General features: G+C 35.9%; 1 protein-coding gene across 2 annotated transcripts; it reads left to right on the top strand.

Annotated features, from left to right (window-relative positions):
• The first annotated feature begins 154 nt into the window (after positions 1 to 154).
• kctd5a (potassium channel tetramerization domain containing 5a) lies at positions 155 to 27,258 on the top strand. Of its 2 annotated transcripts, XR_007438288.1 has the most exons (7): positions 155 to 437; positions 6,017 to 6,125; positions 7,455 to 7,546; positions 9,926 to 10,021; positions 15,463 to 15,588; positions 20,528 to 24,157; positions 24,208 to 27,258. XR_007438288.1 is itself a non-coding variant. In XM_022666676.2 (6 exons), exons 1-6 carry the CDS (start codon positions 213 to 215, stop codon positions 20,555 to 20,557), a joined length of 678 nt encoding a protein of 225 aa, XP_022522397.2. In that variant the 5' UTR covers positions 155 to 212; the 3' UTR covers positions 20,558 to 27,258. The 2 variants fall into 2 exon arrangements, 1 of the variants encoding a protein (XP_022522397.2); XM_022666676.2 differs by having other exon boundaries at positions 20,528 to 27,258.
• The last annotated feature ends 719 nt before the right edge of the window (positions 27,259 to 27,977 follow it).

Raw genomic sequence — 27,977 nt, 5'->3', positions numbered from 1 at the left:
AATAGTTTGGATCACTTCGGTATTAATTTATTATATAGGACAATATAAATAATCGAATCGCACACACTCCGCAGGGTGGGCGGGTCTGTGGAGCGGGGTGGGCGGGTCTGTAGAGCGGGCGTGTGAGCGCTTCCTGCCCCGCTCCGCTCCGCACTCTGCCGCTGGGAGGCGGAGAGACAGACGGAGGGAGAGAAGGAGAGAGAGAAGGAGGGATGGCGGAGAAGAGCCCTGACCCGAGCGGCTCGGCCGGCCGGAGGTGCGCCGCGCTGTCCCCGGCGGACAGACTGCAGTCCTCGGGGAGCGGCGGATCCTCCAAGTGGGTTCGGCTGAACGTCGGCGGGACCTACTTTCTCACCACGCGGCAGACGCTGTGCCGGGACCCCAAGTCCTTCCTGTACCGCCTGTGCCAGGCGGACCCGGACCTCGACTCCGACAAGGCAAGCGGGCAGAGCCAGCTGCACTCCCCCGGCTTTACTAGCTTCTGTAGCGGGGTGGGACAGTCTTAAGGTGGAATTTAGGTGGTTTGCTGAGTTTGTAATTTGTTTTTTTTAGCTAAAACCGAGCTAACAAAGGGTAACTAGAGTAGCGGCAGCAGCGGGCTGTGCTACTCAGGCTAGCGGCGGTAGTGAGGGTAGAGTAACGGATTGGCAAACGGGCTATCCCCGCTCCTTGGAGGTTTTTTACAGTTTTGTTTTTAACAGTGCGAGGTTGTTTAATTTAACACAAGTTTGTAATCAATTTTAGAATATGTATAAGCTATTTAAACAGCCAGTTTGTGAGATATTGCTCGTGCTGGAGTAGCTAACGCTATATACTTAGTTAAGCTAGTTTACATGACAAACCGGCAGTTAGCCTGCTAGCTGCTAATGCTAAAGCTAAATGTTAGCTTAGCATAGGCAAAATAACAGTAGCAGCAGTAACGTTAACTTAGTTATAGTACTATAAATACTATATATTACAATATAAAAAACATACTATTAAATTATAAGAGTTAGCTATTATCGGTATTATAAGAGTATAATGTTGAAATAAATTTTAGCTAATTTAACTACTTAGCTAACCTATATTTTTAGCCAGTGCTAAACATTAGCTTAGCATAGGTAATAATAAAAGTAACAGCTAGTAACGTTGGTAGTAGGAGTAGCAGCAGTACTACAGATTACTAATAATAATATAAATTTAAATTATAATTGTAAAGTTATATATTATGGTTATTATATTAGAAAATGTTGTAATGTAAGCTAATTTACTAAAATAAAAAAAATATATATTAGCATAGCATAGGCAATAACAACAGTAGCAGCATTAATAATATACTGTATTTAAAAAGAAACAATGAAATTATAAGTTAGCTATTATCGTTATTACATTAGTATACTGTTGAAATTTAATCTAATTTAACTACTTAGCTATATTTTTAGCTAGTGTTAAACATTAGCTTAGAATAGGCAATGATGACAGTAATAGCTAGTAGTAATAGGAGTAGCAGCAATAGTACCACTACACTACTATAATAATACATATAAATTATAACTAACAGTTAGCTATTGTGGTTATTATATTAGTTAACATTATAATGTAACTTAACTAATGTTTTTAGCTAATGCTAAACATTAGCTCAGCACATGCTTTAATTTTGGGTGCTATTAGCTGTAATAAAAATACTATAACTGGGTTAAAAGGGTAACAGTTGTTTTGGTACACTGTATTCATTTTTAAACAGATATTAATGTTTGGACACATTCTCATTATTATTTCTCCTTTATTTGTATTATTTACTACATTGTAGATTTAAAGTTTTTCATGTTTTTTTCAGGAAACAAACACAACTACTACTAAAATTAATTGATTTAGGCAGATTTTTGCGGATGCACCTACGTGGGAATTCTGGCACAATGTCGATATTACACATGCATATATTTATCCATGCTGATATACACATTTTTTTTACTCGCAGAGAAACCACACACCCAGATATAACTTTAGAAACAATTGGAGCAGTTTAGCTTACATTTTAGCTTTGAGTCAACTGTGTACTAACAATAAAATCAAAAGTTTCTCCTGAAAAATTATTTTCACATTTATTAAGATAAATGGTCTTTACATAGCTTTACACACAATACAGGTCAAAGAAAACAATAGATATATTAAAACTATTATAAAGAAGTCACCTCTATTTTCAGTATATAATTAAAGCTCTAAGCAATACTGCTGCTACTTCTATTAGTTCACCCTATCTTAACCTTATTTGTCAGTGTGTGTCTCCTGAGGCATGTGTTAATGTGTTGTTATTCCTCACTGCAGTTGGGTCATTGCATTGTTGTTTGTCGGCTGTTATACATTCTTTCTAACTGCCAACTGTCTTTATCCCCTCAGAAACCTATGTTGTTGATGATTATCTTTGTTTTTAGTTGTCAGACCTGTTTAGCATTCACTTAAAAGGGTGATGGTAGAGTTTCATATTCAAAAAACTGTTGAGAGTTGAATAATTTTTGTTATTTTAGTATTATTTTACACTAAATGATATCATCTGTTATTATAATAACACATCTAATAAAACTGTAGAAAATATTTTCTTTTTTTATTGTACTCACCAAACACTTTCTTCTCAAACTTACAGCTCTTTTTGTTGAGTTTAAACCATATATATATATTAATTTGAATACATCCTAAATTAAGTATTTTCCGTTTTTTTAATCGTCAGCATTGTAGATTAATATTAGTCATCCACACTATGAATAATAACATGGAATAATTTAGTAAACAAGCCAGAATATGTTTAATATTTCACATTCTTTAAAGTAGTTTAACACAAGTTATTACATAATTCCTTATGTGTGCCTTCATAGTCTGGATGACCTAAGTATTAATTTACAGGAAATGTAGTAAAATATATTGTTATTTGGAGCTTGTGTACAGAAAATGCATGTGATTTTTTTTGCTCCTACTGTAGAAAATACAGTACTTGGTCCAACTGACATGCTGCAATGTGGTGCGATGCTCACACTGCTCATGAATCACAGCCCCTAGGCAGAGTTCTGTCTTCATACAATCCCTTAATTCAGCAGAATATGGCACCATGTTTATCAGATATCGTCAGAAAGAGCATAGTCTACTCGTGCCGTGCTGTGGGCTATAAAAATGTCTGTTAAAACAAAGTATGTGTGTGTGTGTCGTTGCTGTCCAATTAAAAACAATCAATCTTTAAATTCCATACTTTTAATGGAAGTCAAAGTAAAAACGTTAATTTTGGAGAAGTTCTATTGATCCGTTCATCAAGAAATTTTGACACAGTGTAAGGGACATTTGGGTTGTTGAAATAATGTAGTAATCTAAAAGTTGGCAAAAATGGAAATGCTTGTTATTTTATTAGATAGTGACAATATATATCTACTTCCTACAGTTTGCTGGGGGAAGCGTGTGCCATGTGGTTTGCCCATTTTGTAGATAATTGTACGTAGACAGATTTTGTAAGGTCAAAAATGATTTAGTTTAATTTGTCTTAAACCTCTTATACAGTCTCAAACTAAGATGTGTGCTAACATTTTGTCCTCCTTCTCTGTGGAAAAGATGTGCATTGCTGTTTTGTCATTTATTAGATGTTCTCCTTGTAGATGTTTGTTTTTGGCATTGTTTTAAGTGCTTACACTTGTTGGCCTAACTAATCCTTATTATGAACAATTAATTAATCGTGTAATGGACTAGACAAGCCCTTTCATACCTGACCACAATTATGTTAGCATTATTGGCATTTTTGCGCTCTACTTGCAACAAACTCTCTGAAACTGCTTAAAAAGTACGAGCTGTACAGGACTAGGATAGTAACGTTAGCAGAGCTGACTTAACCTTAGCATTTTTTTGCTTACCAAAAGACTCTCTGCCTTTTTAAATATAAATTTGACTTGCATTTATTCTGCTGTGGGTTTCAGTGTCTCCATGTGGCTTTATTAAATGTAGTACTGTTAAAATGGTGGGTGGCATGTTAAAGAAGTGAACAGTACATGGAGTAGTTGCTTGCGTTTTAAAATGGTCATTTTTATGACAGATTTACCTAACGTTCTGAAGCAATGATGGCAATAATTGATTAGCAGAAACACTGTATGTACTTTATCTAGCTGTTATTATTGTACATTTTGTGCATCTTTTTCATACCTAGGTATTTGTACTGGCTCTTTTGTATTGGGTAGTGTGTTCTCTGTCACTATAAGTATTGTCATTTTTGAGTGATTTTGTTGCACTGAAATAATAATAAATAAATAATAAAAAATTAAGAGACCACTTTAGTTTCTTAATCAGTTTTTCTGATTTTGCTATTTATAGGTATTTGTTTAAGTAAAATTAACTTTGGTGTTTTATTCTAGAAACTATGGACAACATTTCTTCCAAATTACAAATAAAAATATTGTCATTTAGAGCATTTATTTGCAGAAAATTAAAAATGGCTGAAATGACTAAAAAGATGCAGAGCTTTCAGACCTTAAAATAATGCAAATAAAACAAATTAATTTTCATAAAGTTTTAAGAGTTCAGAAATCAATATTTGGTGAAATAACCCTGGTTTTAAACTGTTTTCATGCATCTTGGCATCATGTTCTCCTCCACCAGTCTTACACATTGCTTTTGGAGAACTTTGCCTTTACTCCTGGTGTAAAAATTCAAGCAGTTCAGTTTGGTTTGATGGTTTGTGATCATCCATCTTCCTCTTGATTATATTCCAGAGGATTTCAATTTGGTAAAATCAAAGAAACTAAAATTTTAAGTGGCCTCTTATTTTTTTCTAGAACTGTATATTGGAATAATGTTATAACCATATAATCCAGTTATACTTGTAAAAAAGAGAAATTCGGAGTTCAGGTCCACATGTTGTTTGATTAGTTGATAACAAATCTATTGTGATAGGCCTATTCAGTATTGTTGTTGTTGACGTGTTTTGTGGACGTCTCTGTCTTCAATCTCTTAAGAGTTTGCTTTGGATCACAGATGGCGGCTCATTTGCATGTGAACTGATTTGGTAAAGTGATTTGTTTGTAAAATGAGCAAGTCAGTGAAACGGGTATTTGAATGACCTTCCTTAAAGCTGTAGTTCCATTACACAACTTATAGTCCTATTTTCACCCTGATTTCCAGTTGTGGTGAGTGTGTACGATGAGCTGAGACTCGATTTTTAGTTTCAAATCAAACCGATTTTGGGTGAAATGTGGTACTATAAACTCCTTCACCATCTCAAGCCTTAACCCACTTCATCAGCAGCAAATGGAAACAGACCTTAAAAAGTAAATACAGACTTTTCCCCAATGTTTATTTTCTTTTTTGTTGATAATTATGGCTTACAGCCACTGAAAACCCAAAAATCAGTGTTTTAGGAAATTAGAAAAATAAATAAGACCAATTGGTACTTTTGGCAGTGTGGGCAGTGTGCCAAGTCCTGCTGGAAAATGAAATCGGCATCTCCATAAAAGTTGTCACCAGGAGGTCTAGTTTGAAGTTTCCACCAATCAGTGATGGTTTGGAGAGACATGTCATCTGCTGGTGTTGATCCACTGTGTTTTATTATCAAGTCTAAAGTCAGTGCAGTTTTGTTTTCCCACAAAATCTTACAGCACTTCATGCTTCCCTCTGCTGATGACAACTATTATGGAGATGCAGATTTCATTTTCCAGCAGGACTTGGCACACTGCCCACACTGTCAAAAAGTACTGATTCGTCTTTAATAATATTCAAATTTTCTGAGACACTGACTTTAAGCCATTTCACGTTTTGATGTGAAATAAAGTAACTTTTTAATTATATAGCCTTTTTTTAAATGCACTTGTATATCCAGTCTGTTTCTAATTTGCTCCTGCTTTAAAAGTCATGTAGTGTAGCTGTGACTTAAGGTGCAGTGCTGGGGTGAAGTATCTCCAGCACAGGCTGCTGAACTGCAGGACACGATGCATTATTAAACATGTTTGTTGAATCACATCTGACCTCTGAGTGCACGTCCTGATGATGTTTGTTTCCTTTCACTTTTCTCCAGGATGAAACAGGTGCTTATTTGATAGACCGAGACCCAACCTACTTTGGACCAGTACTCAATTATCTGAGGCATGGAAAGCTGGTGCTGAACAGAGGCCTTGCAGAAGAAGGTATGGTGGGAATGCTGTTGTGTCTGGAATCACTGTGTCAAGGCTGGACACGGAATTATTAGAGCTGTGTGTGCTGACAAGAACATGTTGATATTAAACGTATCACCATACAGGGGTTATGTTTCTGTATCATGCAATATATTGCAGGTTTACAATCAAATTTTAGAGAAACCTGTCATAGTGTATATACAGCTCTGGAAGAAAAAATAAGAGAACACTTAAAAATGATGTTTCTTTGATTTTACCAAATTAAAAATCTCTGGAATATAATCAAGAGGAAGATGGATGATCACAAACCATCAAACCAAACTGAACTGCTTGAATTTTTACACCAGGAGTAAAGCAGCATAATGTTATCCAAAAGCAGTGTGTAAGACTGGTGGAGGAGAACATGATGCCAAGATGCATGAAAACTGTGATAAAAAAACAGGATTATTCCACCAAATATTGATTTCTGAAAACTTTATGAATATGAACTTTTCTTTACATTATTTGAGGTCTGAAAGCTCTGCATCTTTTGTTTTTAGAATTTGGGAAAAATGTCTGTAGTTTATAGAATAAAACAACAATGTTCATTTTACTTAAACATAAACCTATAAATAGCAAAATCAGAGAAACTGATTCAGAAAATGAAGTGGTCTCTTAATTTTTTTCCAGGTTCGGACAAAATAACTTTATAGCTATAAATCGTATCGTTTCACCCCCACTTTGGCTTACTAAATTACTGCTTCATTACTCCAGCAGTCATTACATTTACATTTACGGCATTTAATTTAATATAATCATATCTTCTTCCCACTCATTATTTGTTATCTTCGCAATGTTTTGTGATATCAATGCCCTGTGATTTCCAATTACAATTCTGTATATTGCAATATATTGCAGGTGTTTATTTTGGTAAAATTTGAGAAAATCGGTCATTGTATATAGTTTACTTTTTATCCAATCAGAACCGTAGGCTCTAAAGACACAGATCTACACTACATTATCTAGTGGGCCGGGTTTCAAAACAACACTAAATAACCCAATTCTGGCTCCAATCTTTACTAATACTTAATATTTGTGTTCTTATACCCCTACTTTTCAAATAATTGGGTTTTGTTCTGTGGATATGAAAATAGTGCTGTGACCTCAAAGCAGTATCACAATTAACAATGGACATTTTGCCACTATAATTAGGTGATAGGGCCCAGTCATGGGTTTGATAACACAGAGAAGGGGATTATTATAATAAAAATATTTTATTTAAATAAATATTTCTCATTTATTTCTAGATCATGTGATCTGTATGTGAGTGTGTTATTAAATATGTGTATTCTTGTCTGTCAGGTGTTCTCGAAGAGGCAGAGTTCTACAACATCACATCATTGATAAAACTAGTCAAAGACAAAATCAGGGAGAGAGACTGCAAAACGACTCAGGTAAGTTTGGGATGCATCAAATAATTTTTTAGCCAAACAAAATAATGAACCAAGAACAAATACCAGAAAACGTTTTTTCTCGTTAAGATTTCCATTAATTTTGGCTTTTTCTTTTACCAATAAATGTATTAAATAGCCTAAATATTTTGTTTTATATAAAAGTAATGACAAAAATCTACTGTTCAAAATGTTAATTGAGCATAATATTTTTAATATCCCAGCTGACATATCAAACAAAGTACAATAAGTTTACCTCAGCAGTGCGAGTGTATTCATGGATTAATCTCGCTAGAGCTACTCATCACAAATGTACCTCAGAATTGTTTCTCAAGTCACATGTGAAAGAAATTTGCACAAAGGTAGGCGGTCAGATTTTTTTTTTTTAAGCTCAACTACAATTGCTATTCTAGCCCTGTATAACTCTCAACTTTCAGCTGGAAACAGACCATTTTTAAAGAGTTAGTAAACTGAGTGAATTAATATAAAGTGTGATAAGTTATTCTGAACACTTTATTTAATTTGATGTATGCGAATAGAAAGTAAAAATGAACTTAAACATGCCGTTTCTCAGCTCTTCCTAACATAAACCCAGTCGTTCCCATGAGTATCACTGTATGCAAGAGTTGACGACACCATTGCCATCTGCCATTTCCTTGCAGGCTGGTAGAAGCACATCTTATCAAATGCCTTCCTTAGCAGTTTTTTTCCAGGAGATATATCTGTGCCTGTCTTTTGAGGTCAGTGATTAGCTGCCAAATTTAGCATCCTATAGAAATAGCATGGAATGGGTAATGTCTTTGGGGGAGCTGCAGGGATCTGTTTCACAGGAGCTAACCACACAGGAATCCAGCAGGACTTTATCAGGACAGACTGCTTCTACCTCTGCAGCTTTATAATTGAAGGTCTTTCAGCTCAGACTTCAGCTAAATCTTCTATTAATCTTATTATTGCACTGAAGCTGTAATTTATATAGACTCTAATTATTAATCTTTAAACTGCTGTTAAAATGATAATAATTATGATTTAAAACCATTACGTTTACTATTATTATATCTACTAATACAGCTTGAGCTGCTACTGCTGCTGCTAACCAGAACATCTAAAATCAAGGGTATTAAAAAGAGATGATCCTGTTTTGTTGGAATATTTGTCTCTACAGTCCAGAGAGGACTTTTTACCAGATTTTGAATAAGGCATTGCTGTAAGGATTTGATTGAATCCATCATTATTGCCCACAGTCCAGTCCTATTCTATTACCAGCACTTCTGTACAGGGACTAGACAAGCTGTGTGTGTGTGCATTTACACATTCTGTTGAATAAATTCCACAGAATGGGCATCCACAAATATTTGAACATATTCAGGGCTCCAGACTAACTTTTTTTATGACCACCCCAGGACCGTCCCAAACTAAAATTCGTATTTATTTTTTTTAACAATATTGTTTTATTTACTTGTGTAAAATTTCTTTAATTTTCATACATTTTTCACTTTCACTTCATGCAGAAGTACATTTGCACATCTTTAAAAGTTCTCCCAGTTTCCCTGATTACCGTTGCCACTTTTGAAGTTCCACAGTTTACTGACAGTTTATAAGAGCGTTATCCCCACTAGCACTGACCCTTCTCCTCTTGTGTTGGTACCAGCAAGCTGATTGCCTCTTATCTAGATCCTGACAGAGCTTTAGTACCATCCTGTGTGGCTTTCTTTCTTTCTTTTTTCTTTTTTTTGTTTAAATATCCGCCGGGACAGTGTAAGTTCCCGTATATTGTGTTTATGGCATTAGGGTGACTACACTATTTATTTATAAAGATTTTTTCCTGTATCTGTAAAGTTGCTTTGCAATAGTACAAGTATATTTGACTTTAATTTACTTGGCTTAGGCCTTTGTAATATGATTCAAATATTTTATCACAGTATTTGAAAACATTTTCACTATACAGATGATTGGAGTCAGAATGCATGAGTAGTGGCAGATCCTTAAAACTGCTTTCCCATATTTTTTTTTACCTTTTTATCCAATTAAACCACAGTAATTACACTCTCTGCAATGAAATATGCAGTAATGGATCAGTATTCTTTAAATACTGATGGTATCCTTTTATATTCTTTAAAAAGTATATTGTTAATACAATAAGAAAATTAATCACAGTATGATAAAATGCTGTCATATCGTCCACCTCTAATTTAGCTTAATGAATTAGTAAATGAATCAGTTTTATTGTGCATCAAATGTCTTTTGATTTCCTCCATAGGTGTCTTTACAGTGAACTCCTGGCTATAATAGGCATTTGATAATCTTATAATCTGGTGCCATTTATGACACATAGCTTTGTAAAGTTTACTCATTGTTGAATGTCTCTCTCTTTTGTCTTTCCAGCTTCCTGTGAAACACGTCTACAGAGTCCTGCAGTGCCAAGAGGAGGAGCTGACTCAGATGGTCTCCACCATGTCTGACGGCTGGAAGTTTGAACAGGTGAGCGTCTGATTTGTGAGGGAAGCTGGGATCGAGTTGAAAGGAGAAGCTTTAAGCTGCTGATTAGTGATGTTTGCTTTAAAGGAACTTAGGTAGGTAGGTGACTGATGGTGGAGCTGGTGGACCATCTGGAGATATACTAGAAGCTTAGAAAAGTGTAGTGATGACAATTAGAGGAGAACATGATGAAAACTCACATTTCTATATGCTTAAAAGATATTACAATATACAAAATGATTCTTTGTGGTATTTTACTAACTCTGCGACTAGGGCTGCAACTAATGATTATTTTGGTAGTCGACTAATCTGATGATTATTTTTTTGATTAGTCAGTCAGTCAGTCAGTGATTGTTTCTGAGGTGTCTTTAATCTTTAAAAATGATAGAAATTTTTAGAAATAGCTGAACATGAGATTTAAAAGACATTTAAATGGCTGGATGATGTTTAAACATGGAAAAGTGCCATTATTTAGTGATTAAATATGTAATATGTTGTATTTAGGCACTTTTGGAGACTAAGTTGAGTATAACCTGTGTAAGCACTTTGTATAATGCAGTACTCTTACATATTAATATTCAGTCGATTAATGAAATAAGTATTCAACAAATTTAAATAATCAACATTGTCAGTTATATCAGATGATGAGGAGGTTTGAGAGTCGCCACCTGGATGTAAGTAAGTAAATGATGTGGGGTTGGTTGGTTGATGCTGCAGTTGGTCTGCAGGTTTAGGTTCAGCAACAGTATGTGCTGAAAGAATGAGGTCAGCTGACTACCTGAATATACTGAATATAGACCAGGTTATTCCATCAATGGATTTTTGCCTGCCTGATGAAACGGCCATATTCCAAGATAACAATACCAGGATTCATGGGTCTGGAATTGTGAAAGAGTTCAGGGTTCAGGGAGCATGAGATCATCATTTATCATTTTCACACATGGATTGAGAGAGAGTTCACCACAGAGTCCAGATCTTAACCTCATTGAGAATCTTTGGGATGTGCTGGATGGAGAAGAGCTGCTTTGTGCAGTGGTCAGACTCTACCATCATCAATGCTGCTGCAAGATCTTGGTGAAAAATGAATGCAGCAACACTGGATTGAAATAAATCTTGTGACGTTGCAGAAGCTTATTGAAACAATGCCACAGTGAATGTGTGCAGCAATCAAAGCTAAAGGTGGTCCAACCAAATATATTTTTGGTGGTGACTTTTTTTTGGGGGATAGACAGTGTATTATTAATATTTTAGATATAATATAATATAATTAATATTTCTTTTCATTAAAAAGGACAAAGAAGCTAGAAAAGACATAGTACAGAATATAAAAAAAGAATTTTAACATAAAAATGAGTGGGAACTAGCACACCAGCATTTCTCCAAAAACATGCTTATTGTGAAGTAGGGCTGTGACGATAATTTTATTACCGCAATACCGCGGTTATGGGAGTCACCGCGGTGATGAGCTCATTACCGTCATTACCGCATTTTTTTATGGCTGTCAAATCTGATTGACTGCGTTTTGAGCGGTAGTAAAATGCTCCATATAAGCACAACTGTGGTGAATTCAGTATTAATATGTCAAGTGTAAGTCCTACACTATAGGGCTGTGCAATATATCAAATACATTTTGATCGCGATAGATATTGGTGTCAAACGATCTCAAAATTCATAATATCGAATATAAAAAATTTTGTCATTTATCTGTGCTGCCGCTGCACTGGCGCGGCGGCGAATGGGTTAAGCAAAACGCGGTGCGTGGTACTCATTGAGGTCAGAACAGCTCTGGAGTCTCCTGCTCACTTCGTCTCCATTGAGGCTGCTGAAGAGAGTGAAGATTAGCAGCACTAATATTGGCTCGGAAATGGAAGCTACAGGGCAGGCTCAGTAAGTTGAGAAAAAAGGAAGAAAAAGACTCAGAACAGAAGAGAATCATCTGCAAGTTTTGCCGGAAAGTGGTGTCTGCACCTCTCGCCAACACATCAAACTAATTCACCCACCTCAAGGTAAACCATAGAGCCATGTAAGGTGTTCCGTGGTCACATTTTGAGAAAGTAAAATATATTAATTCATTGTCTGGCTGCTGGCTGTTCTGCGTGAGCACCGCGGAGAACGCGCGGCATTGCGCCTCAGTCTTGGTAAAAATAGTAAGGTTGGTTGAAGTGTAGTTCAAACAGCAAAGCAATGATATAAAACTATAACCACCATCTTTACTGAAATGTTGTTATCTGACCAAGTCTGAGGTAAAATGCGCTGCGCCTTGTCTCTTTCACAGCACGCGGAACTGAGTTCAGAACCGCTACAAATATAACCATATAAAACTCAGTTCAGATAAATAAACTTCAGATGAGTAAGGACACGTAAAGTGAAACAAAAATTGTCAAACATAAAGGACAGGTTTCTATTATTTTAAAATGGAACTAATGTCTTTTTTTGGTCGGTTGTCTCTTGCGAGCCGATTTCTTAACGTCACGACATTTTAATCAACATATTATATGACGCGGTTACCGTCAGGATATCTTGCGGCACAGACAGAACTGAATTGTTATTGGCGGGAACAGGAGTTTAATCAATCCAGAGGATGTGGGAGCACATTAATAAATAGTTAAGAAAATTGTAATAATCACGCAGTGATTCTCATGCACGCAACAAAAAAACCCTAAGCACAAAAAAGGAGCGGAGAATGGACCGACACGCGCACACACACACCGATTTTTTTTTTTTGTAATGTGGTAAGAAACGTGACCGCACTATTCAGCGCGGTTTTAATAAATATTTTTTTTAATTTTAAGCACTAAATGTAATTTATTAAATTTATTTAGGACCGCGGGGCAGGTGCGGCAAAACTGTGTATGTGGCGGGCTGATGCGGGATTAAAAGAAGGATTTTTTTTTGCGGAACGGTAACGGGACAAAAAAGAAATGATGTCTGAATTAATTTCCTCCAATCGAATATAATTTAACATGGTTTAAGAATATAAAATAATTTATAAACAAACGAAAAATTTAATATTGAGCTAATAGCCCAAGTGCAAAAATACAAAATCTGTAATACTCTGCACTGCACAATTCAAACGAAATAGCCGTAACGCAGCTGCGCTCCTGCCCTGCGATGCAGCCGAAGCCTGGTGTGAGGCAGCAGAAATTCTGGGGTGAAAACTACATAACTACACAACATAAGGAGACATAATGCACTCCAAATATTCAGGAGGGAAGTGAAATAAATGATACTGTACAGATATAATCTGTATCTAGTAGATATTTAATGAGAAATAAGAAGAGTGTGAATAAAAAAAAAAAAAACAGACGCCTATCACAGACTTCTTGAGCCTTGAGCCCGAACGGCCCGAGGAAAGGGGTGAGAAATATATTTTTTTCGGGGCGGGGGTCAGTGGAAAATTTAGCTGTGGATTAATTCGTCTTTTTTTTTTAAACGAATATTAGAATATTCGCTACCAATTACTGCCGAATATCCTGAGCTGAATTTGTGGTGTTTTTTTTTGGGGGGGGGGGGGGTTGGGGTCTCACGGTTAACCGCAATATCGCGGTGATGCGTTAGTTTTTTACCGCGGTTATAAAAAATCAATACCGCCCCAGCCCTATTGTGAAGTACATTACCAGTCAAAAGTTTAGACACACTTTCTAATTCAGTGTTTTTCATTATTTCTTTTTTTAATGTATGTTCTAAGTTGTTGATTAATATTAAAGACATTAAAACAATTAAGGGATGCACATTGAAAGGAATTACATAGAAAATAGTATAAAAAAGTGTTATTCCTCCACATTAATCCCCTGATCTAAACCTGATGAACTGAGATGGTGATTAGAGGTGTTCAGCACCTCCAGAAACTCCTTCCTTCAAGACGCTGAGAAAACTATTCCAGGTGACTCTCCCTCATGAAGACACTGAGATTAAAATCTCTGAGAGTCTGCAGATCTGTCCTCAGAGTTTATGTCTGTGTTTTAAACTGTAGGACAGTGTAGTTTCTCTCCAGGCCGGATCAGTAGTCAGTAGTCTGTGTGCTGCTGTTTCCTGTGGGTGTGGTATTTGTGCTGGGAGCGTGAAGTGGCTGTGGGGGAGGGAGGAGGGCGGCGGGAGAGGAAGTGGCTGTTTGGAGTGGAAAGGCTGGGCGGGCATGTCTGAGCTGTTTTCTGCATTAGACTCTTCCTCTGGGATCTGCACTCAGATGCATCTGCACTTTCACCTGCCTGTGGCCAGACCATAATAATAATAATAATAACTTCATCTGCACAGCTTCTCATTTACTGTATACTTCAGTACAAGTCTCTGATACACACTAGCAGTTTACAGGGTCCTCTACAAGTGCAGTTTACAGGGTCCTCTACAAGTAAGTAAATTCTGTTAAAACACAAAGCACACCAAACCTACAGTTCACTAGTGATGTAACTGATTATAAAAAAAAAAGTGATCCATTGTGAGACTAATTTTACATTTTGAGAAATACATCGCAATATATATTTTTATTGTTTTGAATCATAACCCCTGTTTCCAGACAGAATGTATTAATAATGTTATTTTAGATTAATCTAATTGTTTTAAGATATTAAATTATTATATGTTGTGTGTATATATTTTTCCCCCATTTATATATAATACTTAATATATTTTATAATATTTAAATGTAATATATATTTTTAGATCTTTTAAGAGGTTTTTATATAATTTTGTTTTTTATTTAAAACATTTAAAGAATAAAATATTACTTACAGTACCAGACAAAAGTTTGGACACACCTTTCATTCAGTGTAGTAGTTTTTATGTATTTATTTATTTTTTCCTTTTTTATTATGTATGATTTAATATTTAAGACTACAGGAACACATGCTGAATTATTCTGTAAACAAAAAGTGTTAAGCAAACCATAATATATATTTACACTTTGGGATGTATGTGTCCTTTATGTATCTTTTTAATGTATTTAATATTAATGTACAATGTAGAAATTAAATGAAATAAAAAATAAAGAAAAAGTGTGTCCAAACTTTCAACTTGTACTTATGTTCTTTGTTTTATTTGTTTAGGATATTTAGTCATTTTTTGAATATTTATTTTTGATTGTTTTAAGTATATTTCAATATTTTTATATTCTTTATTTTATTTATTTAAGATATTATAAATAATTGCATTTTACTTATCTTCTTTCATTTTGTATTTTTACTGTCTGAATTGCCTTAATAATAATTTAATTGCTCTGCTATGCTATTTGCATTACTCTGCTATTATTATAATCTTAAAATGCCAGTACTTTAATTTATTAAAAATATTTCTGGCACAGTATCTCGTCTAACACATTAATGATAATGACCAGCCTATTTCTCAGTGTTTTATTTATTCATATTTCTATATTAATTCTCTCTCTCTGCCCTTGATGAAGTCTAACGCTGGTGTGTGTGTGTGTGTGTTCTGTGGGCTCTTCTCTCCAGCTGGTCAGTATCGGCTCATCCTATAACTATGGAAATGAAGATCAGGCGGAGTTCCTCTGCGTCGTCTCCAAGGAGCTGCATAATCAGTCGTACGGCACGAGCAGCGAACCGAGCGAAAAGGCCAAGGTAACATCACCTGATCACTCTGCTCCTGCTGCTGCTGCTGCTGCTGCACACACACCTGCTGAGGAGCAGGAGGCACACACACACACACACACACAAACCTAAAACACACATAAAGCAGCATAACTCCGATGTAGTGCTGGACGGTATGCTCAAAATTTATGTTATTGTGATTTATATTCCTTAATTTCGGTCAATATGATATAATTTTGATATTGATATAAATACTTAGAAGGCCGCATAAAAACTGCTAAGAATCCCTGCAATAGAAATCTGTAACTACTACTGTGTGAAAATTTTTATAAAATATTTGAAACCTCCTCTCATAATACAAAAAAAAACATGACATCCCGGTCAAACATAGACCTATAACCTATATACATATTACTAATATAAATAACTTTAAATTACAATAGAGGCAGAGCTTCTTATTCTTTTGTAAACAAATTTAACAGATTAAAACTAATGTGTCTCAACCAGGATAAAGAATACAAGAAGCCTTCATATACATAAAAAAGGAACCTGACATCCCCGTTAAATAAGCAAACCTACCCGCTTTATCAACTATAAATAACTTAGTTACAACATAAGCTACAAAAGTGCTTCAGTCAGAACAAAGAAAATATTGTATGTATATTATTTGCGATAAATGGCGTGGAGTGGTCCAGCGGTCTAAAGCGCTGCCGCTATGAGCGGGAGGTCGCAGGTTCGAACCCCCCTCACGCAGCTTTGCCATCAAGCTGCCGGCGCTCAGAGGGAGCAAAATTGACCCTGCTCCCTCCGGGTGGGTAGATGGAGCTCTCTCCCCACATCACTCCTAGGGTGATGTCCACAGCACAGGGCATCTGTGAGCTGATGTATCAGAACCGAGTTGCTGCGCTTTCCTCCAAACGCGCTGGCTGCTCGGCAATGCTGCATCAGCAGCAGCTCGAAAAGAAGCGGTGGCTGACTTCACATGTATCAGAGGAAGCATGTGTTAGTCTTCACCCTCCTGGTGTGTTGGGGCATTACTAGTGATAGGGGGAGTCCTAATGAGTGGGTTGGGTAATTGGCCGTGTAAATTGGGGAGAAAATGGGAAAAATGTTAAAAATATATGAAAATAAATGCGATTAAAACTGATATTGAATTATTGTTCTGACCTACTCCGATGTGTGTGTGTGTGTGTGTTTGTGCTACCTGAGGTCACTTTAGTTTAGACTTTTGGTTACACCTTAGACTAAACGCTTTTTCACACTGGATATCTCAAGCAATGTCTCTTTTTCCCAATTATGGTCACACCCTTGAGATGGTCTCTAATTAGTACGGCTCTACCTATTGGATTTGAATGTTCAGCTCAGAACATGACACACTAATTCTGTACTGGTTTCATCAGATTTATCTGTGCCAATCTATTTGTCGTATCACAGAATAAAGCATAAGAAATTTCTTGTTAAAACCTACTTAGACTGTTGATGGGGTGTAGGATGTCTAGGGAATGTCAGAATCTTCATGAAAACAGCCTGTGTTGTTTAAACAGCAACAGTGCTTCTGAATATATCTACACAGTGATCTGGAAATAAGGTGTGTTTAAGCTAATTTCTGGTGTATTGCTATCTTGGCAACAGAAAACACAGGTGCTCCACTGACTGAGTACAACCTAGACAGACGTGCATCATAAGCCGAGGTCAACTTCATGAAAATAACTCCGGGCAGTTCGTTTGACAAGTCAGAGCACCATAAATGTGTGAATAGCAATCTGTCAAAGCACACCTAACTCTTAAAAGGAATGGCAAGTGATGACATGCTGATTGATTATTGCATGTTACACCCAAAACACACCCATGGTTAATTAAGAGAATTAGTACATGACTTTTGGGCACCCCTATAAAGTTTTATTATTTTCCTTTATAAATCATTGGTTGTTCAGATCAGCAATTTCAGTCAAATATATCATATAGCAGAAAAACACAGTAATATTTGAGAACTGCTCCAATTTATGCACCTGCCTGTTTAAAGAATTATTGCACACGTTCTGTAAATACTGTAAACTTCATTTCACTTCTCAAAGTGAATATATCTGCTATATGATGTAATTAACTGAAATTGAGGATCAGAACAACCAAACTTTGTTTATACCACTGTTTTTACATTACGTTACATTTGGCAGATGCTTTTGTCCAAAGCGACTTACAATAGTGAAGTACAAAAGTAATAGAAGTTAAAAACATCTTTATATAGGGCCTAAAGGAGGTCAAAGGGAAATAATGGGATAGAGGAGTGAAAGAGGGGAAAAAGGAAATGAGGTTAGAAGTACATTACATTACATTTAGCAGACGCTTTTGTCCAAAGCGACTTACAACAGTGAAGAGTATTGTAAATGAAATAATTATTTGTATTTTTATCCAGTTGCACCAGCTGAACTCAAATCTGATCATAGCTTTTGTTTTGTTACATGTATAATGATTTCATACAAAATCTTGTTAAATGACTTTTGTTTACAAAATATTTTATTTCAGCTGGAACTGTTAGACTAAATAAAACTTTCATTTTATTTATTGCAATGGAATATTCTTAAACTTTCATGTCACCCAGAATATTTTTGTTGCAAAAATGTCTTGAAATATTGTGATATTTTAGGGCCATATCGTCCACCCTTAGTTCAGAATCTAGTTCTCACTTTTAGGTGTGAAACGCCCTGATAGAAATTATTTATAATAGTGTGATTAGATGATTTAAACTTGTGAACAGCACTGCATGTTGTCTGTTGAGTCTCTGCATCTGTTTCTTACGTAGCAAATAAATCGTTCTCTCTGTGTGAAAGGGTCTTAAGCTAGAGCTGTAAATGTGAAGCCTGAGCACTCAAGACAACTCAAACCTGCTGTTGGAACATGGTATAAATGTTTGAATAGTGTGCTCACTCTGCAGTACATTTGTATTCCTGCATGCTCCCTCCAGAAGACCAGGACAGGGTTAATGCTGGTGTACATTAACCCTGTTAAAGTGCTTCAGTAAGACGGTGAGGTCTCGTTTCTGCTGTTTAGGGTTTTTATAGAATGTGTAAAAATGCTTTCTGCTCTTTCTTCTTTTCCCTGTTTGTTTTCCCCACGCTTGCTTTTTTTTATGCTCTGCGCTCGTCGTCTACATTAGTCCCAGTCAGACTAGAATTACCCTCAGCTGGTCCAATCTTCTCCCTGTCGTTATCCGACACAAGGCCGAGTTAATGATGGAAAACCTCCTCAATATTTAACGACCTCCCCATCAGCGGCTTGTGTGCTGCAAGAACATCTCTCTGCTGAAAATGTTCTCGCGTCGCTCCTCTCTGGAATTCAGTGCAGTGTTCCAGCTTATTTAATGCATTATTAATGTGTAATATTGTTTCAAGCCAGTCTGCCTATAGCATTAGAGCTTATGCTCTTAGCTAGTTCCTGAGTGCAGGAGGCAAACACGCAGTATAGAGGAATAAATATTGTCTCTGTCATGCAGAAAAAAAGAAAAATGAACACTATATTTACAAAAGTTGGTGAACATCCTTCTAATTCCTTTTCACACCATCCTAAATAACAGCATCTGTGTTACTGAAGAGGATTTTTCCCCCATTTTCTTCCCAATTTATGTGTCAAATTACCCAACTCCACTCATTAGGACTTCCCCCTATCACTAGTGATGCCACAACACACCAGAAGGGTGTGTACTGCTGCTGATGCAGCATTACAGAGTAGCATCACAGCGCTAATGCTCGGAGGAAAGCGCAGCGACTGGGTTCTGATACATCAGCTCACAGATGCAGCCTTGTGTTGATCCACATCACCCTAGGAGTGATGAGGGGAAAGAAAGAGTGCCATCTACTGTATCCACACAAAGAGAGCAAGACCAATTGTGCTCTCTCAGGACTCTAGCAGCTGATGGCAAGCTGCATGAACCGGATTCGAACCAGCGATTTCCCGATCATAGTGGCAGCACTTTACATGACTTTTTTGAGTATTCAGTCATTGTACTGTAAACACTACAACTACGACGGGTGGTGCTGTAATCTAAATTGCTAAAAAAAAAAATGCTAATCGTTTTAAATGATTTATTTTACTTTAATCCTGGATATATGGAGATATTTGGAGTGCATTATGATTAGTACCATGACGTTCTGGATCATTGATTCTTTTAAAAATCTGATAAAATTAGGACGCCAAGTGGTCCAGCGGTCTAAAGCGCTGCCACTATGAGCGGGAGGTCGCAGGTTCGAACCCCCGCTCATGCAGCTTTGCCATCAATCTTCTGGTGCTCAAAGGGAGCAAAAATGAACCTGCTCCCTCCAGGTGGGTAGATGGCGCTCTCTCCCCACATCAATCCTGCGGTGATGTCCACAGCATCTGTGAGCTGATGTATCAGAACCGAGTCACTGCATTTTCCTCCGAGCACGCTGGCTGCTCGGCAATGCTGCATCAGCAGCAGCCCGAAAAGAAGTGGTGGCTGACTTCACACCCTCCCACCCTCCTGGTGTGTTGGGGCATCACTAGTGATAGGGCAAGTCCTAGTGAGTGGGTTGAGTAATTGGCCATGTAAATTGGGGAGAAAATGGAAAAAGTAAAATTATTTAAAAAAGAAAAAATGGATAAAATTCTTGTATCTCAGTTGGGGTGTGCCATATCATATTGTATGCAATAATAATGAAATTACATTTTTTAATTATGCTGCAGTAGGGTATTCTTTAAAATAATGTTTTTTCATATAGCCAAGTGTATTGTTATCGCAAAAAAATACCATGAAATATTGTGATATTATTATTTTAGGGCCATATTGATACCAATGACTGTTTCTGAGTTGTTGCATGACAGAGACAATATATACAGTATCAATACTGAAGATGACTAATATAGCTGGTATTTTTAAATTTTATTTATTTATTTCCTCAATCAATTCGTCCGTCCTGCCACCTACTAAACAGTTGCTGCTCTGTTGTTTCCTCAGATCCTGCAGGAACAAGGCTCCCGGATGTGAGGCGGCGGTGCTGTAGATGGTTCGGTCCTGCCGGTGCCGAGCGGAACCACATGCGCGCGGAATTCGGCGTGAGGCGAGAGAAATTATTAGAAATGGGCGATCTAATTTTTTGATTTGGAGTAAACGACACACGTTTGTGCCTGCGCAGCAAAGCTGGACCGGCTTTATTTCACGTTCTGGACGGAAAATTGATTCATCAGTTTTGGCAATACGAAAGGCAGGAATATTATGGGCTACTCGCTGAGCTAAAAGGGCCTCGTTCATATCCGGCCCACAGTTTACTCAGGGTCTCATCGACTTACTGAAATTACTTTAACCATCAAATTTACATTTACAGTCTCATTTATGTTCCCATAAATACATTAACATATATATCAAGATATGTACAGTATGTCAAAGTTGAACCATGATGGAGAAGGGAGTAGTAGAATTGAGTGTTTCTGGTTTATTTGTCTTCTTTTGTCTTCTTTTTCTAAATATAAAAATATGTTTTCTGTTTAGTTTTTTTGGGGTGAGGGTGGTTATTGCAGAAGTTACAGGTGATCTGATGAATAGTGTTGACCACATTTCTTCTTTTTTTTTTGTTGCATTAAATCAAACTAAGATCTTGTATTTTAGCATGTACATCAAACCAGAGCTGATCAAATATATTATATATAAATATATTCATACATAAATTCCTCTTCCAACTGCATAGTGTTAGTCAGTTTTACAGTTTTTTTCATACCAGGGACAAACAAAGAAAAAAAAACACGTCCATATCGACTCAAGGTTACAGTACGAATTAGTTTTTTGTTTGTTTTTAAGCAATTTATTTATTTTTGACTTTTTTTATGTGATTTTTTTCGATGTGCTAAAAAAGAAAGAAAGAACAAGATGGGAACGTCTAAAAACGTCTAAAGTCTGTGCTGAACTTTTGAACTTTGTCTTCCATCCTTGGGTTCATTCCAAATGGTTTGCAGTTAAACTGGAACTGTTTTATATATAAATGTGTGTAAATATATTAAATATATCGTCACTGTCGCTCAAAAATCTTGTAAATTCTGATTTGCCATTTTTTTTTACCTTTTAATGCAGGTTGTTTACTGTATTGCTTCAGATGTTCATGATAAATGAACCAATAGAAATGCTCCAAAATGATTTGGAATAAAATCGCTTTATATTGACTTTTATTGATTAAGCCTTATCTGCTTATTGTACAATATATGGATAATTAATTTTTTTTAATAGTGCAACAATAGCGTGTTGCACTTATCGTGCATAAGCAGATATGATAACTTTGCTTGCAAATATTTGCATTGTCATTTTATTTGTGCTTTATTTATTAAGGGTATTTTAAAAATGGATATAATTTTTTTTATATCTAAATAACCCTAATAATCAAAGTTTATTGCAATAAAAATATAAAAAGGTCTAATTATATTAAGCTATTCTATTTTTCATATATTTTCCTATTTATTAATATAAGTTATCACAATAATATCGTGCATAAAAAAGCGATTATTGTGACGGGCCTGACTTCCATTTTTATTTTTTTATTTAAATTGTGTTTTGGTGATTTTAGCAGTTTTTTTGTGACAGTGACGATATTTAAAATATAGCTAGCTAGGTATGTTGGGTAGTTTTGGAGAGGGGAAATAATGCTAAGGGTTTTTTACTGATGGATTAAGAGAGGCGAGGGAGGACCTTTTAGATGTTTAAGCCTTTTTTATATATATATAATTGCAAAATTTAGGCAGATTTCGTGTTTTTTTTTTTTTTAAGACTGACTGAATCAGGTCCTTTTTATGTTTTTTCTCTGCTGTTAGAGAACTGCTTTATTAGTTAAATGACTGACTGTTATTAGGTGGTCTTGACATTTTTTTAAATATGTTTCTTTTATACGACCTTTAGTTTAAGGCGACAGAGACATTTCAGATGTTTTAGTGCGCATCGATACCATTGGCTGGAGCTGGTTCATATCTGGCATGATCTAAATCATTATTAATCATTGTAATTTCAGGAGCTGTGAGTTGATTCACATGAGACTACATTCTCATTATCAGACTGCTTAGAATCTAATCAGATTTTTTGCTTTAATGTGAAAAAGATCTGATTTTTTTTAGGGCTGTGTGGACACACTAAATCTGATCCCTTCAAACCATATTTGTATTACTTTTATTTGTATTCCAAAATTCGATTTGTTAACAGAGCAAATAATCAGAATTAAATAATCAAACTTATAATTTGAACACAGCATTAGAGCAGTGGTTCCTAAAGTGGTTTCACTCACATTTTGTGTCTGTCTGCTTCAAACACATCATTATCAAGTACTCCCTGAGTTAGCGATGGTGCTTTACAAGCAGAAAACCAATAAAATGTGCACCAGGGTTGGGAACCATTGACTTGAGCTCTGGGTGGGGACAGTAGATGGTGCTTATTCCCATCATCACTCCTAGGGTGATGTGGATCAGCACAAGGCTGCATCTGTGAGCTGATGTATTAGAGCCGAGTCACTGCACGACGATATATTGTCCCACAAATTATTGCGATACACGATATTTTTGTCATTTTAAGACTATTAAATGCCACTGACATAATGATATCAGAATAGCATTTAAAAAATTAAATTAATCAATTATTATAATTAGTTTGGGAATTATTATATACTAATTTCTTCACCTGTTCACTTTTATATATATGTGTGAACAAAACAAACATACAAATAAACACAATAGATGATATCACGATTATAAAAAATGATTGAGGTCATGTTTATTTATTGTACGATAAATCGATATTGCAATTATTGTGACAGGCCTACTGACGTTACTCACATTAAGTTACTGCTCTTTTACTCTGTCATACTACACAGACCTTTGTCTCTCGCAACACTGAAATTTGGAAATTTGTCGGCTCCAACATAATCGGCCTAAAATCTGATTCCTTATAATGTGAATGTAGCCCTAAAAAACTAAACTCAGCTCTTTATTGACTGGATTTTTTGAAGAATGGTATCTTTGCACCTCTGTATATGACTCTCGCGCACTATCTATAATTTTATAATTAATATTAGGACTCGTGATCTACGTCCCATATACGCCTAGTGTATGGCGACTCCTTCAGACTGTAGCAAAACACAATCTAATAGAGCTAAAGCTCGAAGCTTATCATTTAAAAGTGTTTCCTGTTTGTTTTTTTCTTAGATAAACAATCACTTTTGATGAGTTCAACTCTTTTGTAGTTGAATATTCTTACGGAATATACATATTTCTGTTCATAAAACACATTTTCGACAATGTTGCCTTTAATTGATGACCAATAAAATGTCCGTTTCATTTTGAATCATGGTCAGGGAAAACAACGACAAAAAAAAAATAGCGTATCACTTTGCTGGGCTATGAGCTTCGACTGCAGTTTAGGGCCAGTGTTAAAAAAAAGAAAAAATGGATATAACGTAGGCTCTGAGAGTGAAGTCGTAATATTTTATTAATAAAGTCATAATATTTGGAGAGAGAAGTCGTACAATGTGGCATTTCACAAATAAAGTCCTAATATTTTGAGAAAAAAGTCGTATAATGTTGCATTTTGGAAACAAATTCGTAATATTTAGAGAGAAAAGTCGTACAATGTGGCATTTTGGAAATAAATTTGTAATATTTCAAGAAAAGGTCATACAATGTGGCATTTTGGAAATAAATGTCTAATATTTTAAGAAAAAAAGTTGTATAATGGGGCGTTTTGAAAATAAATTTGTAATAATTCTAAGAAGGTCGTACAATGTGGCGTTTCGGAAATAAATGCCTAATATTTTGAGGAAAAAAGTCTTATAATGTGGCATTTCGGAAATAAATTCTTAATATTTCGAGAAAAAAGTCGTAAAATGTCGGAAATAGATTCATAATATTTCAAGAAAAAAAGTTGTATAATGTGACATTTCAGAAATAAATGCCTAATATTTTAAGAAAAAAGGTTGTACAGTGTGTCATTTCGGAAGTAAATTTGTAATATTTAGAGGAAAAAAAATTATATATTGAAAATAAAGTGGTGATATTTCAAGAATCAAGTCATAATATTTTAAAAATACTTTTTTTCTTGGTAATTAAAATTTTATGAGATTTGTTTTAATAATTATGCCTTTTCCTAAAATATTACAAATTTATTCTTAAAAACGTTTACATCTTTATTCTCAAAATACTACGACTTCATTCTGGACGTCTGCTGTTTTTCTTTTTTTAACAGTGGCCTTTAAACACTGTCTAAAAAGGCATATCTCGATGTTGGCGTTGTAAATAAACTAAAAGCAGCATAATATTCAGATGTAACTATTCAGTGCATGCTATTATTTCTCATAGGTCTGTCTTTTTCTCGCACACACACACACACACACACACACACAAAGGGCTTTAATAGTGGAATACAAGCTATAATAACTTTTGCGGAGGCTCGTCCAGCCTCTCTATATCGCCTGATCAGGGCTACGTTTACATGCTAGTGTTTTGGCTTTGTTTTCTATTTGATAATCTTTCATGTTTACTTACCTTGACTCTGTGGCACCACCGTGTTGTTTGGCTGGTTTTAAAAACCTCTATGTTTACATTTTCTCTTTAATCTAATAACATAGCTAGTTACTGTCCACCCATGTGTCTTTTACCTTTACTTTTCATATTTTTACCTTCATCAGAGTCTCTGACTCACTGAGTCCTTGGCTTACTGCTCACTCGCTGAGTCGCTGATTCCATAACTCGCCGAGTCGTTTGCTCACTAATTGAGTCACTTAAGTTAGTTGCTTGCTCAATGAGTCACTGGTTCAGTAAGATACTGGCTGAGTAGCTGGCTCACTGCTTAAGTTGGAGCTTTTCTAAACCACTGGTTCGGTTAGTTGCTTATTCACTGAGTCACCTTATTAATGAGTCACTGGTTCAATTAGTCACTTACCTGCTGCATTGCTGATTAAGTTATTGGCTTACTAACTGAATCACTACCTTGCTGAATGAGTTACTGGCTCACTAATTGATTTGGTGCTTTAGTGAACCACTGGTTCGATTAGTTGGTAATTCACTGAGTCAACTGCTTGGTGTCTGAATCAGTGACTGAATCGTTGTCTCAGTGTCTGAATCGGTGACTGAATCGTTGTCTGAATCGGTGACTGAATTGGTGACTGAATCGTTGGCTCAGTGTCTGAATCAGTGACTGAATCGGTGACTGAATCGTTGTCTCAGTGTCTGAATCAGTGACTAAATTGGTGACTGAATCGTTGTCTCAGTGTCTGATTCAGTTACTGAATCATTGGCTCAGTTTTTGAATCAGTGACTTAAATGTTGGATCAGTGTCTGAATCAGTGACTGAATTGTTGACTCCGTGTCTGAATCAGTGACTAAACTGTTGGCTCAATGTCTAAATCAGTGACTGAATCGTTGGCTCAGTGTCTGAATCAGTTACTGAATTGTTGGCTCAGTGAATCAGTGACTCAATTGTTGGCTGAGTGTCTGAATCAGCAACTGAATTGTTGGCTCAGTGAATCAGTGACTGAATTGTTGGCTCAGTGTCTGAATCGTTGACTGAATTGTTGGCTCAGTGTCTGAATCGTTGACTGAATTGTTGGCTCAGTGTCTGAATCAGTGACTGAATTGTTGACTCCGTGTCTGAATCAGTGACTAAACTGTTGGCTCAATGTCTAAATCAGTGACTGAATCGTTGGCTCAGTGTCTGAATCAGTTACTGAATCGTTGGCTCAGTGAATCAGTGACTCAATTGTTGGCTGAGTGTCTGAATCAGCAACTGAATTGTTGGCTCAGTGAATCAGTGACTGAATTGTTGGCTCAGTGTCTGAATCGTTGACTGAATTGTTGGCTCAGTGTCTGAATCAGTGACTGAATTGTTGGCTCAGTGTCTGAATCAGTGACTGAATTGTTGGCTCAGCGAATCAGTGACTGAATTGTTGGCTCAGTGTCTGAATCAGTGACTGAATTGTTGGCTCAGTGAATCAGTGATTGAATCGTTGGCTCAGTGTCTGAATCAGTGTCTGAATCAGTGACTCAATTGTTGGCCACACTGAACATGGTCGGGCATTGCAGCGCTGTAAATGTGTATTTTTTACACTTCTTTTTCTGTCTACCACACACACACTCTCTTGCACGCACACACACACACACACACACACACAAACACACACTCGCAACAAGCCTGGCTGTCCTAGCATGTGCGCTGTGACCGCCTCTCCCTCTGAAGAACACTATATCTGAGTCCACAGTGACATTTCAGGTGCCCTCCTCTTCTTTCTCTCCTTTTCTCCTTTGTTTTCTGAGAGGAGGAGTACAGAGCTAATCGTTATCGGGCACACACGTGTTTATTCTGAGACTGCTGTGGACTGGCGTCTCAGTTTAAGATGCATAAATATAGATTTTTGTTGGTTTTCCATTTGAGCGTGCAATGAATCTGCAAAAACGTATTTAAAAAAAGAATAAAACGAAACAAAAAAAAAAACCGAGCAGAAGCGAAACGAGATGCCTTCTGCTCCACTTTGTCACTGCTGTTCCTATTACTACTATCCTCTAAAATGTTTTTGTATTTGTATTTTTTTATGCTTAAAATTTGTGTATACACATAGTATATTATTATATATATATGTAACTGCAAGTTAACAAATGGGGGAAAAATGTGTATGATGGTAATGCTAGAACCAGGTCAACCTAAATAAAACGTTGAATTCAAACATTGTATTTGGTGTGTTGTGTTTGTTTATTATCATTAGGAGTCTTTAAAATATACTTAACATGGATAAAAGTATTGAGACGCTTTTTAATGACTGAATTTAGGTGTTTTATTTAGCCCTGTCATCACCAGGTGTATAAAATCCAGCCCCCAGCCAATCAGACTGACTTTACAGTCAGTAGTAAAAGAGTGGGTGGAGCAAAAGAGCTGACTGAAGTCCAGCTTAATTCCATATTAATTACTATGAGTTTAGAATGGGGAAAGCTTCTGTTTATGTATTGTGTAGGTGTCCGATTACTTCTGTCCATTTAGTGTAGTATCTCACAGTAATGGGTTAGCATCTCAAAATATCTTAATATGTCAAAATAATAACTTAATATCTCAAAATAATGAGATAGTATCTCAAAATAACTGTTTTAAAATAATGTAATTATTAAGAAAACAGCTTAATATCTCAGGATAAAAACTTAATTTAACTTAATAACCAAAAACAGCTTAATGTTTCAAAATAATCACTTAAGATCTCAAAATAACTTGTGAGCTCATAAAACAGCTTAATATCTCAAAATAAAAAATAAATATCTCAGAATAATGGCTTATCAAAATAAGGTAATATTTTAAAATAATAACTTAATATCTCAAAATAATGTTAGGATCTAAAAAACTGTAATATCTCAAAAAAATGAGAAAGTATGTTTTATTAATTAGATAAAAAAAACCAGTTGAA

Source organism: Astyanax mexicanus, chromosome 3 (assembly GCF_023375975.1).
Source record: "Astyanax mexicanus isolate ESR-SI-001 chromosome 3, AstMex3_surface, whole genome shotgun sequence".
NCBI lineage: Eukaryota > Metazoa > Chordata > Actinopteri > Characiformes > Acestrorhamphidae > Astyanax > Astyanax mexicanus.
This window is presented reverse-complemented; position numbering and strand designations above follow the sequence as displayed.